Source organism: Dioscorea cayenensis, chromosome 12 (genome assembly GCF_009730915.1).
Source record: "Dioscorea cayenensis subsp. rotundata cultivar TDr96_F1 chromosome 12, TDr96_F1_v2_PseudoChromosome.rev07_lg8_w22 25.fasta, whole genome shotgun sequence".
Taxonomy (NCBI): Eukaryota; Viridiplantae; Streptophyta; class Magnoliopsida; order Dioscoreales; family Dioscoreaceae; genus Dioscorea; species Dioscorea cayenensis.
The window spans coordinates 4,370-24,382 of record NC_052482.1 but is presented as its reverse complement, the minus strand read 5'-3'; the positions used below and the strand labels follow the sequence as shown (position 1 = coordinate 24,382).

General features: G+C 35.3%; 1 protein-coding gene and 1 long non-coding RNA gene across 3 annotated transcripts; both read right to left on the bottom strand.

Moving 5' to 3' along the window:
* Positions 1-2,274: 2,274 nt before the first annotated feature.
* LOC120274068 (fructose-1,6-bisphosphatase, chloroplastic) lies at positions 2,275-4,205 on the bottom strand. Its single transcript, XM_039280820.1, has 4 exons — positions 3,737-4,205; positions 3,263-3,487; positions 2,661-3,170; positions 2,275-2,549 (listed from the first exon to the last, which is right to left on the bottom strand). Exons 1-4 carry the CDS (start codon positions 4,157-4,159, stop codon positions 2,478-2,480), a joined length of 1,230 nt encoding a protein of 409 aa, XP_039136754.1. The 5' UTR covers positions 4,160-4,205; the 3' UTR covers positions 2,275-2,477.
* A 4,919-nt stretch (positions 4,206-9,124) lies between these two features.
* On the bottom strand, positions 9,125-18,578 carry LOC120273512. Of its 2 annotated transcripts, XR_005540554.1 has the most exons (6): positions 16,530-18,578; positions 14,477-14,540; positions 14,175-14,338; positions 13,801-14,000; positions 12,485-13,682; positions 9,125-9,558 (listed from the first exon to the last, which is right to left on the bottom strand). It is a non-coding gene; the product is annotated as an uncharacterized LOC120273512 (long non-coding RNA). The 2 variants fall into 2 exon arrangements; XR_005540553.1 differs by lacking the exon at positions 16,530-18,578 and having other exon boundaries at positions 14,477-16,523.
* Between the last annotated feature and the right edge of the window lie 1,435 nt (positions 18,579-20,013).

Genomic DNA, 20,013 nt, shown 5'->3' with positions numbered 1-20,013 from the left:
TCTTTTTTTGAGAATTGTCAATTAGATCCCCCATCTTATAACTCAGCCTAGTAGCAAGAATTTTGGAAATGATTTTACAAGTAGAGTTAATAAGACTGATGGATCTAAAGTCGGAGACCTCAGTAGAAGCATTTGATTTGGCAATAAGAGCAATGTGAACCCAATTAATTCGTTCAAAATTAATGGAGCCATCATAAAAATCATGACACAGGTTAATGAGGTCCTCCTGAATAACGTTCCAGTGTTTTTGGTAAAAGAAAATTGGGAATCCATCTGGTCCTCCTGAATAAGGTTCCAGTGTCACGTATATATGTTTGATCTATGGTTTCAACAGAAATATAAATTGAACTTTTTAAAATACGGCAGGAAAAATATACCTCCATCGTAAACCAATAATCTTACAAATTCATCTCATCGGTTTTCTATTAACAACGTTAATAGTATCATAGATTTATTAGAGCCAAATGTTTCCAATAGTTACAAATATTCATTTGTCATATATAGTAGAAAAATATATCTCCATCGTAGGCCAATAGCCTTACAAATTCATCTTTAATGTGTGAGAATCAAACTTTGGTCACTTTAAACACCCCTTGAATGCTTTAATTAATCACCCTACAACTTTTTTTTTGTATGGCTCTAAAAATAATTAAATAAAAAGAAACCTCAAATCAATTTTTTTTTAAAAAAATTAATTTCAAAAATAAAAATGTAAAATAAATTTAATAAATAAAAAATTGAGACAATTCAAAATAACTTAAAAAAAAATTGAAAGACTTGCACTTAATTCATTTATCATTCAAATTAAATTGCCTATATATTCTCTTGGGTGTGAGAAAATCAGAGTTCGTGTAGCTCTTTTACTTTAAATCGAAGTTACCACTCATTTACTTATTTGTTACCATTGATGTATGCCTAGGCCTTAGCTTCACTCTTGAACTCCTAGGGGTTGTTAGTTTTTTACTCATTATGTTGTCTGTAAAGAAGTCACTAACTTCAAGACTTTTTTATTTCTGCTTCTTGTTATCAAACTTGAGCACATTTTTAATCATCTAAGCAAACTTGCATTTCAATGTTTAATGGCGATAATCAAGAACTCATTGTGTCCAGAATGTTTCCACCTACATTAAATATCTACTTACAATATATTACATCTGTAAGACGCACAAAATTATTTTTTACAGCTAATTAAGAATACAGTGCAAGTCTTCATTATTTTGCCACAATTAAGAACATTGAAGTTCTTATTTATGTCAATAATGAATTAAAAATGATATCTAACCATTATATATATATTTCCATAATTAATCATCAAGATATGTTAGTGCAGTTGGTTAAGACCTTTGATGTGGTAGCTCAAGGGTTCAAACTAGTTCCGGGTAAGGTAAAATGCCGACCTGTGCCCTTTCTCATACTATTCAATTAACACATTGCATTTCAAACTAGTTCCGAGTAAGGTCAAATGCCGGCCAAGGTATAAATATCAAAATGGTCCCTCTATTTTGCGTTTTCCGCCCTTTTAGTCCATCTAATATAAAATCCGCTCTTTTGGTCATCGTATTTTCACATTTTTGTTTTTTTACTCTCTCTAATTGACGGATCTGCCCTTTTGGTCTTCATATTTACACATTTTCATTATTTTTGGTTCTTTTGATATTTTGACCAAAGTAAAAGCAAAGGAGCAAAGAAACAAATCTAAGCCTAGAGGCTAGAAGGCACAACAACAAGAAGAAAAATTAAAACGAGAAACCACAATCCCAAAAACATCTCATGATCCAACGGGGCTATATTAATTGTATGATCCAATAGTTCTGATAAAGTTGAAGTTAGAAAAACTTTAGTAATCAGTGTTTGAAAAAAAAAAGACTATAAATGCAAATTTTAAGCTCTATATTTTAACCGCAATTCAGAATCAAGCTATTCTAGAATTCCCAATACCTCGTAAAATCAAATATATCATATTTTTCAATACATTTTCAAAATTTAAAAAAAAACTATTGGCAAATTTCTAAAGATTTCTTAAATGCACATCAAATTGAGAAGTTGATTTGAATCCGATCTTCTTTTGGCATATGCAGGTGGTATAACATGAAAATCTTAATCAATTAGGAACAAAAAATTTATGCTCTAACCTAAAGCCTCTGAGCATGAAAGCCTCCAGTCGAGAGCTGTGCAGTCTGCTCTGTGTAGTCAATTACTAGGAGATCTTGTTGTCCTAGCATACATGCATTGATATGATGCTATATTTTAAGAGCATCTATGAGCAATGTGGCATGCAAACAAATAATTCATTTTCCAACTTAAATTTGAGGAGGATAGCCGGAAAAAAGCAATGGAAACGCATGATAGAGGAAAAGAAGCATACAAATTTGTATTTTAACAAGCTAGGCAGGACTGGCCCCTGTTTTTCATTTGCGCTTGCCCTTTACGAATTGAAGTAAAGAACTTAAATCATCGATTAAAGCTTGGAACTAAATTCATGCGAGGAATTTCTCCAGTTTCTCCACCTCCTCCTCACTGCCAATGAAGAGGGGGACCCTCTGATGGATCTGTGAAATGAAGCAACTTGTTAAGGCCAGAGTGATAATAAAATTGGCTCTCATCTCACGGACATATATACACACATAAATCAATCACTAGAGAGATGCATAGACGTGTACCTCTTGGGGTTTGATGTTGAGGATCCTCTGGTGGCCGTCAGATCCTTTGCCCCCAGCCTGCTCGACGATAAAGCTCATGGGCGCGCACTCGTAGAGTAACCGGAGTTTGCCATTCTTGCTCTTCTTGTCCCTTGGATAGCCATAGATGCCCCCATAGAGCAGGGTCCGGTGGAAGTCACCCACAAGACTCCCAATGTAGCGTGCCGAGTAGGGCTTGCCGTTGGTCCCGGGGTCCTTGAGGCTGTCTATATAGGCCTTGAGCTTGTCGTCCCACAGCCTGTAGTTACCTTCGTTGAAGGCGTAGATCTTGCCAGCCTTGGGTATCTTCACTTGCTCCTGTGTCAGTACGAACTCCCCATACATGGGGTCCAGCGTGAACACGTACACACCATTCCCTACGGTCAACACGAATATCACCGAGCTTGAGTACATGCAGTAGCCGGCTGCTAGCAGATTGCTCCCCGGCTGGCACACGCTCACCACACACTTCTGTTCCACTTGATCCAGCAGCTGCGCCCATGTATGTATATATATGACATCATTTTTCCTATCATGAGCTACTAGCTATGGTGGATGTATGTACACATATATCATTTACGAACATTGGCGTCATCACCGAGATCGGCCAGGCACTCATCATTGGGGCTGTAGATGCCGAAGATGGAGCCCGTGGAGACAGCAGCATCAATGTTTGAGGAACCATCAAGGGGGTCGAAGACCACTATGTAGTTCCCCGAGTAGCTCTCTTCTACCGCAACGGGGACGTCTTCTTCCTCAGATGCGATAATGCCTGTCCTTCCGCTGGACCTCAGGCAATTCGAGAACACCTGCATGCCCCTTAGTTAATTTGGATAATTATATTACTAATTGATATCCATTTATGATTCTATATACTAGCGTGTGTGTATACACACAGAATGTGTGTATGCACATTCTGTTACTTGTGTTAATTATGTGCCTTTCAAATAGATGAGCGGCAAATTGGTGATGGAAGGGCATAGTTGGATCGAATAGGATTGGATTGGATTGGGCTGCGTTGGGCTGGGAGACGGAGAACCTGGATTGGTTGTACTAACCTCGTTGGAGACCACGTCGAGCTTCTTCTGATCCTCGCCTTGGACGTTCACGGCACCCTGAACTCCTGTGAGGTTGGAGATACCAGCCCTCTGGACTAGGGATGCGATCTGCTTGCAAGCCATGGATATGCTGGAGAGCACTATAGTGAGTTCAGCATCAATGCTCCCAGCCTGTTCTTGCTTCAGTAACCAGGTGGTGAGCGTTTGGAGCTCGAAGCTGCTCTTCTTCTTGGTCTCCGTCTCTGAGGCTGCCGTTCTGACGGTTGTGCAATGGACTCCGGCACTACTTTGAACACCGTGCAGCTGGGCACTTCTCTTGACTGGAAATAAGAGGGCTTGGTGGAAGAGTGACAGACGAGAGAAAGAGCGCGATGAGCCAGAGACGAGGAGCTGGAAGGATGTAGGCACTACGGCAGAGGCCATGGGTTCAGTAAAATTCAGATGCCGCTCTAGTCGTCCGTAGTATATCTATGTTTTATTATATCGCGCTTGCACTAGGAATGTGTGGTTCAGCAAAGGAATTGGCGGGATGTTGAGGATTGGCAGTGGCCCACTTATCTCCACCTCCTCATGTTATATGGCTTTGGCTGAATTCCAGATCGTAATCAATCCATGACTGCAACGTTCAGCCCAACCCATCCAAGACAGCATGTCTTCACTTAGGCAGCGTTCGATTGCTCTGCTCTACCGCTCTCATCTCTCCACGTTTCTTGATGGGAAAATAGTTCCGCTTACCAGAGCAGGGACACTGATTCCGACTATTCTGACAAGGAGAACAAGAGAAGCAAGAGGCCGCTGACATCCCTGCTCCACAACAAGTCTCCCAAAGCAACTAATAAAGGGCCTTAACCATCACTATCAGATCACGACAAGTTCCACCGTCAACCAAACTAATCGTGCCTCAAATGCATCCACTCTTGGAAGCCCATTCTTCATTCTGACCTCACCACACTACTGAATTCCGCTTCGGCCTTGCCTTCTAGGTTGGAGGCGTGACCCTCCCCGCACAATGGTTCGCGATATGTGCTAGTCTTCCTGGATGCTCAGTTGCTGATCCACATCTTCGATCCTGTGGGTCCTGCCAAATTCATCTCTCTGTGTGAGATTGATAAGAAAAACTCACTCTAATTCACATATCTGGAGATTTGCAGCACAGATTGACAACCTCCAGAGATTTGCAACTCAGATCAACTCCAGACAAACAACTTCAAATCAGCAACTCCACAATGCCTTGATCTTCAATCCTAGTTTCAGATAAAAGCTACAAACAAACTGAAATCCAAGAAGAAATCAGAGAATGAGAGAATGAAAGAATGAGAGATTGAGAGAAAGATGAATTTTTTTTGAGAATTCAAAAGTGAGTTTTCAGTACAATGTTCTTTGTTTTTGTAGTGTATGAGAACACCTTGCTCACGTGTGATAACAACCTTAATAGAATGCCTACGTGGCATAACAGAATTCTCATACATCCAATGAATAAATGACACGTGCCTACTGTAATAACAACCACCTTAAACACTTGCTGCTGAGTTGGCTTCAGACTCATTGTAACTAACTGCTGAGTTGGTTGCTGACATGGCACCTTCTTCTTCTTCCTCTAACTTTCAGAAAACACAGAGAACCGCCAACAACCTGCGGGTCTATTGGTATACGGGTCGCCGATAGAGCTCTCACCGAGTGGTGAGAGTTCGATTCACGGCTGAGGGCACATTTCTGGGAGTTGTGAATAGTGGTTGTGTACGAGTGGTTCCAGCGCCCACGTGAGCGCGGCCTCGTCCCCACTTGTTCCACCGAGGCTTGTGCACGTCCCTGGGGTCTCTAGTGGGTTCGCCCCGCTCCTCTTCCCAAAAAAAGAAAACACAGAGAACCATCTTATTCTTTTCATCTTCTCAAAAGCAAAGTATGAAATCTCTCTTACTTTTTTATTAAAATAAAACATAGAACTCCAACATCTCCCTCAAGTTGGAGGGTGTGTTAGGACACTCCCAACTTGGACAAAAGGTATTGATGTTGTGGACCAGGAAGGGACTCAGTGAATATGTCTGCAAGCTGAAACTTTGAAGGAACATGTTCTTGGATAACCTGCCCACCTTGAACTTATTCTGTAACAAAATGACAATCCAATTCGATATGTTTTGTTCTTTCATGAAATACAGGATTTTTAGCAATATGAATTGTAGCTTGGTGGTCACATTTCAGAGGGACAGGTGTTATTGAAGGGACCGTGAACTCAAAAATAGCCAAGCTAATTCTGTACATACTCTTCGCATTGACTTATACTCTACTTCAGCAGATGATAGAGCAAATATACCTTGTTTTTTGGATTTCCAGGATATTGGTGAACTTCCTAGAGTGATGTAAAAACCACTCACTGAATGCCTGGTTTGAGAGCAGGATGCCTAGTCTGAATCATAGAATGCCTGGATTTGATAATTTGCACTAGAACTCATAAGAATTCCTTGATTTGGATTATTTTTCAAGTATCTCAATACATGTAGAGCAACCTCCATGTGAGTAGTATGAGGATTTCACATAAATTAACTCAAAAGTTGAACAAAAAAACTCAAATTTGGTCGAGTGTGAGTCAGGTAATTCAATACTGTGGGATCATTGAGTGGTTGTCCTATTTGAGGAGTCAGTTTTAGTCCAACTACTAAAGGACTTGAAACTGTAGACAATGTATCACATCTGAATTCTGTCAATGAATCCATAGTGAATTTCCTTTGAGTTAAAATAAGATTATCTCTTTCTTTAATTGCTTCAACACATAAAAAGTAATGCAACAAACCTAGGTTTTTGATTTTGAATTGCCGATCAAGGAAAACTTTCAAACTAGCCATTTCTGACTCATTGTCACCAGTCATCATAATATCATCTACATAGATGGCAAGGAATACAATTTGGTCATTTGTCTGCTTGTAGAATAGGGAATAGTCATTCTTTGAGTTTTGATAGCCCTTTGATATCAAAGCATCAGTTTATTTGGAATACCACTGCCTTGAAGCCTGTTTTAGTCCATAGAGTGATTTTTTTAATCTACAGACCTGGTTTGGATCATCAACTGTCAATCCTGGAAGAGTCTTCATATAAATCTCCTCATGTAATTCTACATGGATCCAGTTGAAAGAGACTCCATTTCTTTTTTACTGCCACTGCTATAAGACTCCTATTGGTTGTCATTTTTACCACTGGTGAGAAAGTTTCATTGTAATCAATTCCCTTCTTTTGCGTAAACCCATTTACTACCAACCTAGCCTATGTTTCTCAAGACTCCCATCTGTTCTATATTTGATTTTGAAAACCCATTTGTAACTTATGGGTTTCTTTCCTTTACGCAAAGAAACAATCTCCCATATTTTATTGGCTTCAAGGGCTTCAAACTCCTTTTGCATAGCTACTTGCCAATTTGGATCAACTGAAGCCTCTTTATAGGTTTGTGGCTCATGTAAATTTGTTAGTAGTGCAAGCATTTTTTGATTTTGGCATTGTAGACTCGAAAAACTAACATGTTCAGGAAGTAGAAAAGAATTTGTAAATGTATGAGAACAATTGGCTGAACAAGAAGGAAAATTATGATTGTGTTCAGAACTAGCCTTGGCTTGAGATAGGAAGGAGTTTTATGGACTATACTTGATTTTCTGGAAATTAAAGCCTTAGTTGTATTAGTAAAGGGTATGTTATTTGGTGGAGTAATAATGGAAGGATCATTGAGAGAATGATTCTGCAAAAATTCAGCATTTGTGTTTTCTTGCACTACACTTGGCAAGTGAAAAAATGAGTTGAGAGTTTGAAATTTGGAATGAAAAGGAAAAATTGTCTCATGAAAAATAACATTGCATGAGACAACTACTTGTTGAGTATGAACGATGAGAACTTTGTACCCTTTTTTGCCAAAGAATACCCAAGAAAAACTGAAGGAAATGCTTTGGGTTGGAATTTGTCTCTATGTTTTTTTTCATTAGTCACAAAGCACAAACACCCAAAGGTTATTAGGTGTTGTAACTCAAGTTATCTACCAAAAAGCATTTCAAAAGGGGTTTTGTTATTTTAAATTTTAGAAGGAAACCTATTTATCAAGTAAGTGGCTGTTAGAATGCATTCACCCTAGAATTTTAGAGGCGACTTAGATTGGAAAAGAAGAGCTCTAAAGGTTTCTAAAAGATGCTTATGTTTCCTCTCAACAACTCCATTTTGTTGAGGAGTATGTACACAGGTAGTTTGATGGATAATTCCTTATTCAGCAAAGAATGACTTTAGAAATGTCCCACTTCCTAACTCCATAGCATTATCTGATCTAATTTGCTTGACTCTAGTTTGAAATTGTGTTTCTACCATCAAGATAAAATTCCTCAAAATAGACATAGCATCATTTGTAGTTGTAAGGAGAAAAGTCTAAGTAGCTCTACTAAAATCTACTATGGTTAGAAAATATCTACACCCTTCTGGTGTTGAAGTATGATAGGGACCCCATGTATTAATGCGGACTAGATCAAAAATTGTAGTTGAATGGATAATGCTTCTAGGAAAAGGCAGTTTATGTTGCTTGGCTTGTGGACATATTTCACACAGAGTAATTGAATTCATATCATTCCCAAAATTTAGCAAAGATGATTGCTTTATTTTATGAAAAGGTAAGTGGCCTAATATGTTATGCCACAACATTGAGATAGAACTGATAGCAGAAGAACAATTTGGAAAAGAAAAACATGAAGAATCTGAATAGTTTTCAAAGTTTGCAGACAATGGAACAAAAAAAGAAGTCTTTGTAGAGTCCAAGTCTTCCTTTGGAGATTCCAGCAAAGAGAGTCCTTTGTGTTGCACAACCACAAGCGCACGGCTTTGCCAAGTAGTAATAAAGTATCGATCCCACGAAGACCAAGTATGATTACCAATCTATTGCAACCATGGGTTATCTAGACAATTAAAAAGGTGGAAAGTAGGAACTACAAGTAGCAGGAAATAAAACGCAATCACGGCTACATGGATGCAAGACTGTGGATTATAATTCAGGTTTAGATGAACTTAGGTTTGGGAACTTACCACAAGTTGTAAAGGAATGATGTGTTGGATCTAGACTAGTTGTAAAGGGTGTTAATCCTAAGCTACTTGTTACTCTCTTTCAAGAGATAACAAGTTGGTTTTGATTAAGGTTATCTCCTACTTTTGTGGTTGATAAACCTCTTTCGAAACTCTAATATGAACGGTGATTAAGTGATAAACCCTCAAGAATTACCTTTCAGTAGATTCAGGATGATTTAAGAGGTTCCAAGACCCAAGTTACCCTTTCAGTTAACTTAGATCTCTAACATAAGTAAGCAATGCTTTCACAATCACAAGCTGTGTAACTTAAATCAGAAATCAACTCAAGAAATCTATCTTTAAGCACGAAGGATCCATACAAAAAGAATCAACACATCAAACAATCACCACCTTGGGCTAACCCCAAACCTAAGAAAGGTTTTACACACATATTGTCTCAATTACAAAGAAAAATAGAAAGAGTAAAAGTTCTGCAAAATACAGCATAACAAGGCTGAGAGGACTCCCTATAATGTCTACAAGGATGTGTTCTTGAAATTCCTGGCTCTCCTTTCCTTTTCTAGCCTCCTTCAAAGTCTTCAGAACTTCCTTTCTTATTTTTCAGCCACTAGTCCCTTTTCTCCCTGCCTTTCTTGCCCTCAAACCACTTTCTTGGTCTTTTTTATAGTCAGAGATAGAAACTGGGCCCCAGATAACTTTACAGACCACAAGTACTTCTCGCAGACCACAGACAAGTTGTGTATCTTCACAGTCTCCAGGGTTTCTCAGTCAATTCCAGCTTTCTACAATCAAAACAACTAAAGAGAGTAGTTTGTACGAAAAGAGAGGGGAAATCATTATGAAGACTAGGGAAAATGCATGATTATTAGCTAAATGCATGAGGTTAACAATGCAATTTGTAAGTACAACAAACTTTCCCAAGCCTGAATTCTTGCTTGCTCTCAAGCAATGTTATTATTAAACAACATGACAAAGGGAGAATACAGAAATCAGATGATGGCACTATTTTGCACAGGACACAAGCATAATTATAAAGAGAGTTCATAAAAGTCATAAAGTAGTTGATCGTCTGTCACAGTACAAACTGTACATAAGCATTGCAAAAGAAATCGATTCACCTCACATGCAAGTGGCCTTGAATTTTAAGACAGGTTATATAGATGCAATAGATCATAGAGACCTCATGGAATTCCCATACACAATCCATTAGCCAAATTGCTTATTAGAGGGATCAATAGGATTTCATTAACACTTCAATCACCATTATTTTTTTATTTTTATTGTTATTTTTTTTTCTTTTCAGATTTTCAATTCTTTGTCCGACTAACGTAGAACGTGGTGATTTTTTTTTTTGAAAGGTGCACATGCGGGTTAGGCACAAGAGCCATCCTTCTACTTGTTACAATCCTACATAGACGCACTCATATTTCGATAGCGAATAGCCCATGAAAACAGAGGAGTGCTGCCATTGACCTCAATTCCAAATTCAGAAGATCACCTATATCATTTTCCTCTTATTTGAGAACTTAACTTAGGCAAAGAGAATGCTATGGGGTCACAAAATCTCAAAAAGAGTCCATTGCAAATGTATGTACTAAATTAAAATGCAAGATCACAAACAATGAGATTAGTAAAGTTAAGCTCATGCAAATGCAAGATGTACAGTGAAATCACTATTAGATAACAACAACTATCCCATGCCCTTTTTTGTGTCATGCTAAAAAAATCATCATAAGATTTCTGATGGCTAGAGTCTTTTTGTTTTTGTTTCATTGTTTTTTTTTTTTTAAATTCAAGATAAATATGCAAATGCAAGAGTGCATGAAAGGATGCATGAAAGGAAGCAACTACTCTACTGGCAAACTAACTCCCCCAGGCCTACTTTTTGCATTGTCCTCAATGTTAAGAAGTTAATAAAAAGCAAGCAAATGGGGAGGGTGGAACTGATCGGATTACTACGAAGGAAAAAAGTGGCCTTGCCCGACTAGCCATTTATAGATCAAGTTGGTTTGCTGCTGAAGTTGATTCAGAATAGGCCTCTGTGCTTGTTGTTCAGCAGAAATGGTGTTGAGGGCAGTCATAATGCACACGAAATTGTCTGCGGGCTGTGGAACTTGCCGCGGGTGTTGTGGATCATGTTCTGCAGGTGGATTTTCAGCATGTCGTGGTGCAGGAGGGTTCAGGCCAGAGTATCCCCAGTCTTCCAAACTAGTTCATGTTTAATACATGACTTAGAATTTTTATTTTTTATTTTTTTTTGATATACTCATATATATATATATATATATATGATTTTGAAATGTTGAACCGAATCTTACGATTCGATTCACGATTCTCGATTCACAAATTTAGAATTTCGATTCACGATTCGAATCTCGATTTGACTACCTAGTTTATAAGTAAATACCTTAGGCAGGCTTCATAGTTACCTAATTTACCTATAAGAAAATAGTTACCTAATTTACTTATAAGAACAACCTACATATGTCCAATTAAATAACATTACAGCTTGACATATATATCTATATATATATATATATATATATATATATATATATATATATATATATATGTATATGTAATCAGTTATAAGTTATAACTAGAAAAAACCATATCAATAATTTTAATAACTAGATATGACAGGACTTATAAGTGAAAGATTAGGAACAAACTATTAAAGAAAGAATTTTTCAAAAAAATCAAACAGCCCTAATACTTGAAAGGGACAAAAAAGTAAGCCGGATTAGTTTTTTGTTTTGTATAAATTAACTTAAATTATAGAAAATCATTAAAAAAATAAGCATGGGCTTATTCAAAAAAAAAAATGTTAAAATGGTAAAACTTTTGTATTACAAGAATTACCCAAACAAGGGAATTTTTTTTTTTGAAAAAGGAGAAAAGACATTTTTTAGACAATATAGTTCTAGAAACATGTATTGTAAGAAAAAATTTAAAAATGAAATGATCCTTTCAAAGAAGAAAATAAAGAGAAAAAAGATGAGAGAATGTAAATTTAATAATTTTTATATAAATGTAAATTTTGATACACAAGCACAAAAAGGGAATGAAAAGAGAAAAAAGAAGTTAAAAATTGTTGAGCGGGTAAAAACCAAAATTTTAGAAGAACATACATACGGTGCATAACAAAAACATGAACAAAAAATGAAGAACATGAAGCAAAAGGAAGAGTAGCAGAAAGAGGAGAGTAAGAACATTCACTGGAACAAGAAGAAGAAATGGAGAACTAAAGAAGAAAGAAGCATAAGAAGAAGAAGAAGAAGAAGAAGAAGAAGAAGAAGAAGATAACAACCTGGTAGCCTATGCACCCTTAAGCCCTCACAGACACAAACATGCTTCTTCTCATCAACTTCAGAGGAAGGTGGTGAAAATGTGGCTCCACATTTGCAAAAATGCTTCCTCTCATCAACTTCAAACGAATGTGATGACACCGTGATAAATAATCTCTAGCCATTCTAGCTATGTGCTAAGTTTCCTTTACTGGCCTATTGAAATGCTATATATGAATTATCAAATAACCAAATCAAGTTAACCACAGCATTAACATATAATTGTTTACTGCTTAACATTGAAAGCTATGAAATTTGCACAAAAAGAAAAGAAGGGAAAGCTATGATAATTCAAAGGAAGAAAGACATAGGGACAAGAACACTTATAGAAAGAAAGAAAGAAGGAAAGAGAGAAACCAACCTATTAAGGCCGGAACAGCGCCATCCTAATTCGCTTTCTTTTTGGGCCGCTTCCAATCTGATTGGGGTATTACATTTATTGCTTTAGGGCTGGAGCAAAGAAAGACTGAGCTGATGAAGGGATGGGAGACCTCATCCGGCCTGAAATTGATGATGGAGAGAACGGGAGCCTTGGTATTGCACATCATTAAGGATGCAATTATTTCAGATTCAACAAACTCCTGCACATAGTATTCTGTTCTTTCTAGATATCTAATATCATAAATATGTACATCTGGCTTCATACCAATATATTAAAAATTGATCTAGCTCATCCACCAAGGTCATCTAATTCTGATAATAACTGCTGATTTCAAGTATTCTAATAAAATCTTTATTTTCAACTTCTTCTCAGCAAATGTTAAAGAAAATAAAACAAGAACTGTCCTGGTTCTCAAAGAAATATTAGAAAAATACAATAGATCATATCTGGGCAGACAAATAAAAAAGAATTGATAATGGCACACAACTAACTTAGATGAGATAAATAAAATGGGAAACTTGGCATGTGATGTACAACAAAAAAAACACTTTACAGTGCTAGCAATTGTGCACAACATAATCCTGTAAAAGGAGAAAGCATTATCATTTGAGAAATGGAAATGGCAAATTATGCACTTGCATATTATTATGTTCTTGAAAACTCAGCAGTGAGTGTGCAGCCTCCATACAGTTTTCCAGTTATGAACTTATCGTTACTACTTTATTGCTAGATAGCCGTAGGTATATTTGCCTTGTTGTCAGCAGGACTAGTAATAGTATCCTCTAAATATACTTAAAAAAGAAGTTTTGCTACTTCAAGCCTAGAATAAAGATAATACAAGGCACTTTAATATTTGTGCAAGTCAACAGAGTGCACATGGATAATTATGCTTTCTGTATAACATGAAGACTGATCAAAAGATGACATGTTAATTAGTAAATTAGATTTGTCAAAATTTCATCTGTTAGCACTTGTTTCTTTCATATATATATATATATATATATATATATTACGGATCTGTTTTATCCCCTTTTCTGAATAAAAGAAAGAACAGTTGGATCACTTATGTGTTTCAATATGGAAGACGATCAACTGAAAACATGGCCTCATTGCAGAAGCCATCTTTAACAAACATCTCATATCCTTATCCATTGTTCTGCTGAATGTCAACTGTGACCTGCATAAACATGAAGTTTAGCATGACAGTATGCTATATTTTATTTAGAGCCCTCTAATGAGTAACAAAAATAGCTTTCAAAGAAAAAAAAATGAAATCAAAGGATGCATTGGCTCACCAGGTCAAAGACATAAACCAGATTCATTGAAGTGCATGTACTAGTCTGTAAGATCTGCATAACACCCTTGATAAAGATTGATGTGTCACCACATCCATTTGTTCAAAAGTATCAACAAGACTCTCATTCTCCAGCATAGCAAGAAACCACCCACCAGCACAATCATGGACCTCACTTCCCAAGTCCATCATAGTGTTAAGCTGCAATGATAGAGACATAAAGCTTTGTTAGCAACGGTGCTTTGGCAAACAAAAATAAATCCAGAAATAACACATACAAAGCGGACATTCACTCAATAGCTGCTGAACAGAATAACAGACACTTCTGTGATAAAAGAAGCTGAACATTTTGGGTAAATAAAGTGCCTCCATTACCAGGCTTCAGTACATGAAGACCTAGCAGCTCAGTTGTGTGACTTTGATCACTTCCTTCTCTCTACTTCAAAGTATTAGCTTTTCCATCTCCTTGTTCATTGATATTTTCTGAGCAGTGCATACACATTAATTCATTTCCCATTGAAATGAAGACCCTCCAGGATCTAGTTATGGAGAGAGTATATTTATTAGCAATGACAGTACTCTTTCTACTTAAACATATTGTGTATTAAGATTACATAGATTTTAAAAGCAAAAGTTATTAAATAGACATGATTTGTTAGGACTAATTTTCCACTTACAAAGCAAATTCTCTCCCTTACATTCAGTCCATCATCCATATCGGCAACACTTAGATATAACAACCTACAACAGAAAAGATTTTCATGGCATCAATAACAGGAAAATGGTAAATAAACACTTCCGCAAGCATATATAACGCTAGTGTTATATTAATCATGTAAGTAGACACAGGGATCCTGCCATACTTGTCCATAGCTAAATATTGAGCTTCAGTTTGCACAGGTCTATTTTCCACCTGTTTCATTTTGAGAACTCAGCTACAGACTTATCTGAGTTCTGGTAGAAATCAGGTCCATAGGTACACACCTCCTTGTTATAAAGCAGACGACAGGGATTCGTCAGCTTTTGTGCTTGCATATATGATTAACAGCATTGCTTGATACTTCACTAAAAGTTGATGCATGCAAAATAAATCTATATCTCTCCAATATTATGCAGTTAGATTAGAAAATATGAGTAATATAAATTTAAAATGGCAATAAATCAAGTTAAGGTAGCAGAGATGAAGTCAAGAGGAAGAGTGATAATTACACGAACTAGAGAAATATATATATAGATTTTCAGTGTTACAATGGTGATTGCCAGAAGACACAAACCTCAATTAACTAAAACGCCAAGAAAACTTGTATAATTTCTAAATGAACTTATTTCTTGTGAATTTGAATAAAAATGGCCATCTGTAGAAAATGATGAAAGAAAAAGATACAGATCATATTGCTTATTCCTTTTATCAAACTATAAACACTTGAACAAAATAAAAAAAATGCACTTACTTTCAAAGAAAGTTAAACATTTTGCTTATTTAACCCAAGATAGAGACGATAGATATAAATGACATGAAAAATATCATGCTATGTATCACCAAAAAATTGATCATATCATTGCATGCTTGTTAATAGCACAAGTTCCAGGAATACACAAGTAAAAAAAAACCCCAACCAGAATGAATAGGATTGTTCCAGAAAGTAGCTTTTATAAAATAAAATGAATAAAAAATATGAGACAGGAAAGAGAATTCTGAAATCTTCAGTTGCTATAAATTAATACGACATAGTCTTATATAGTATTTACAAGAGAAAAAATAAAAAACTAATTCACCCATGATAGGAAACTAAATTACTCCTAAATTGAAATTCTTTCAAATTGAATCCCTTCATTTCAGGAATTAGTTCAATCTTTCTATTCAGGGGATTTCAAGCCGATCCTTCTAACGATTTTAGCCTTTTTTTTTCCCATTATAGGTCATTAACACCGTGACACTACCCCCTCCAAGCAGAGGGAGGAACAGATGCTTTCCATTCCCAGCTTGAATACAAGATCAAATAAACTTGAACTAGTCAGCCCTTATTTTAGAACATCCACTAATTGATACTCTGATGGAACATAGGACATACACACTAATGCTTCCTCCCAAATGTCCGTCAATTTCAATATGCTGTCATTTCGTGTTGTACAAGATTATGAACAATATTGATTGCTGACTCATTGAGCTTCATAAGACCTTCTGACATAGTACTCAAGTCATCTAAGATAATCTTCAGCTATAGTAGCTCACACAATCCTTAAGCAATAGCTCTGAATTCTGATTCTGTGGATGATCTTACCACCACACTAAAGTTTAAACTCAGAAAAACCAATAAAATAAAATAGTTACCACATTACCATGTAGCACAACATTTTCATATCAACCCAAGAATTAAGACAAAGTAATAAAACACAAAGAATAAGCCATGAAAATTTCGCATTTAAGAAACCCAAGTACAACATCAAAAACCCAAGGCCGGAATTCTAATGCCTAAATCAGGATATCTACACTAGATGAATTAAATTCAAAAACCAAAGGTTAGAATTGAAGATGCATTAAACCAAGATGTCTACATTAATCACATTACAACATGCTTGCTAATAGAACAAGTAATGGAAATAAAAAATTTTAAAAACAATTAGAATCAAAACAAAAACAATACAATTGTTCCAAAAAGTAGGTATAGTGCGTGAATTAGAGCATTGAGAGGACCATTCCCTAGTATGAGAGGGATGGGAAAGACGCACCTATGGTGTACCAGTTATTGTGCGAGCAATGTAGCCATTGTATGGTTCAATACTTCCACCTAGTCAATTGGAGAAGCAATGGAGCAACAGACAAGAAACAACTTCAAATATATATATATATATATATATATTCATGAGGCCATAAATCCCTTCAAATATCCAAAAACCAACTAGAATTGTAAGAAAACAATCGGAAAACAAAAATAACATCTTATTTAAATACAACACCAAGAAGAAACTCCTACTCACACTATATTATATTGAGGAAGGCAATCATAGCTAGGTCTGGATTTTCACAAACAAAATGCGTAATGGGTCATCCATTCATAATGAACCAATAATAAGCATGTGCATGATTATGATGAAACATGATTTGTCAAGATGTCACGACATTCTGAAATTGAAGATTACAGAGGATAATGCATAATACAACAAACTTGAACCCAAATCTTGTAATTTAAGACTTTAAATAAAGCATGTAATGGGTACAAAAAGAGTATGCACCTTCAATTACAATAATAAAAATATCAAGCTGAATAAATATGTACGAGCAAGTGAGCAGACACACAGCAGAAGGAATTCGATATTGCTGCAGCATGTAATTCAAAACAAGAAATTCATGCATGTCTTATGTGATCCCAGTAATATAATCGATAATAGAAACATAAATGAGCATTAGAATAAACTATCCTTTCATTTCAAAACATGGATATATAGGAAAAGCAACTTTAAGCACACAACATAAATTATCATATGATAGGTAGATAATAGAATTATGTTATCCCAAATATTTACCAATAGGTGAAAAAAATTTACTAGCAATTACATATTTAAGTATTTTAGCTAATGAGAGAAAAAAAAAGAAGTTAATTATGAAATACGTAAGGAAATGGGCAACAGTAGCTTCTTAAGTTCATGTCAAAGAAAAAAAAAGGGGATGGGAATATTATTGAAACATCAAGTTAGAGCCTATAATTGATTAAGAATAACACTAGTACTTGCAATTTCATCACCATTCAAAAGAGCATAGAAAAAGGTTGTTGAATATCATAAGCACAACTATATTACCATACAAAGCATAGAAATTTGACCAACATGGCAAGTAAGAAACTCTACAATTCAAGGACAAATAAAGAAAATTGACTAAAAATCCAATAAATATTTAGGTAACTCAATTGGCATACGAAACCAATTCTTAATATTATGCAATATGAAGCCAGAGGTAATAGGATGATTGGTTTTCAGAACTCAGATTAAACTAGATCATAACACAATTTAGAGATCGGCCTTGATTAAATGGCATGATATAACTAGTAACACAGCATCCGTTGAAGTAAAACAAGTTAAACTTGAACCACATTTGATCACAAGGCATAATACCAGCAATAATGAATTTTTTGAAACAATAGCATTGAGAATTGAATAAAACAAAACCAACAAATATTAAAGTTTACCTATCTATTCAGGCAAAATTAGCCTCTTGGATCCTTCTTACAGGTTTGCAAACATTTTAGAGGGCACACTTTACACCACAAGATGATCCATCAATAATCCAATATAATAACTCTCGTACTTAAATAGACTAAGTAATCAATTTATTCCACACACAGTATTGCATCTATATATGGAGCATAAGCTAATTAGGATGATGATTGAATTATTGAATATTATAGTACAAAACATAAATAAAATATGGTTTGTTGTACACATTAAGATGTGGCTTAGAACAAAGATTAAAATATGTCAATCTCCAAGAAGTCATTAGTTAACAATTGAAAAGCATTACAACCACAAAACATGAATCTCCATATTAAACCAGCACTGTTGTGGAGATTATACAATTAACATTTAAAATGCAACTATAGGTAGAAACTGTCATAAGGATGCGTAGAAAATGTCATGAGGATGTGTAAAGTTAAATAACCAGCCCTCACTAAACTGACCATATGTCAAAAAAAAGAAAACCAATTCCTTTTCAACAAAAGATCAAACTTTAAACTATGAAAAACCAAAAATAAGAATATCGTTCATTTAAGAAATAAATCAATTATCACATTACTAAATATGAAAAACCAAAAACAAGAACATCGTTCATTTAAGAAATAAATCAATTATCACATTACTAAATATCATAACATTTTCATATCCACCCAAGAATCAAGCCAAAGAAATAAAACATAAAGAACAGTAGAAAATCTTGCATTTAAGGCAAGTATAACCATATAACCCAACCCCCAAATCCAAATCTTTAAGCCAGTAAATCCATAAAGTCAGGCTGACCTAATTCGTAAACCAGTATAACTTTAAGGCCCAAGGCTGAAACCCTATTCCCTAAACCATTATACACTAAAAACCAAAAATCAAAATCCTAGTCTTTAAACTAGCATAAACTTAAAATCGCAATTTCGGAAAGAAGTGGAAACCAAGTGTTCTAAAACCCCATATTATAAAAAGAAGGAAGGGATTATCGAGTGTCTTCCTGAAATTCTCACTCGCACACACATAAACCTGAAACCCCCACTAGTATAACCTTCAAATTTGAAGATGCACTCCAACTTGGTGATAAATGAGAAATCAATGGCAACCGTGAGATTCCTTACACCCCTTAGTGGATAGAGAGGAGAGAGAGGTGAAATGCAAAACTAAAATGGTTGCTCCCTCTTTGAGATTTTCTTCTCTGTCGATCTTAGTTTCCTTCATCCATCACTCACTTGAGAAGGAGGCAGGTTACACATAAGAAAGACAACAACCAAATTATGATTAGGGTTTTTTTAGACACACTTGCTCTCAATAGCCTATTGAAAATCATTAAATAACAGGATCTAAATTACTCTTTTGAATTTAGATATTGCTAAGGAAAAAAGGATCCTTCTAATTTTCATTAGAGATCTTTTGGTTTTAAAAAACTCTTTCACAATATATAATGTTAGTAAACTACTTGGAGTATTAAAAGACATTTAATATTTACATGACAACTATTATGCTGCTGCTAATATGATAGAAACACTTCAATTTTTGTGAGGAGACGAGAAATTTGATGGAAATTAGACCATTACAGACACTTGAGTTATATAGCCTATTAAGCATCATTAAATAACAGGATCTAATTTACTCTAATAGTTCTATGTATAGTTACAAAAGAGAGATCCTTCTACTTTTCAATGGAGATCTATTGTTTTTAAATATCTCCTTCACAGTAATATAATGTATTTGTAGCATTAAAGATTTAATATTTATAAGACAACTATTAAGATGCTGTAAGTATGACAAAAACATTTCAATCTTTGCGAGAGATGAGACATTTAACGGGAAACAAGCAAATTAACTTAAAATTCATTAATAAAAAAATTGAATTTTTGGTGAAGTTTCAATGATATAGATAAATTAAGCTATGAAAGAACTAAAAATACCAAAACCATTATATATCAAAATTCTTATCTTTCAAAAATAAGATGGAAATAACCATCAAAGCAAAAATCTATCT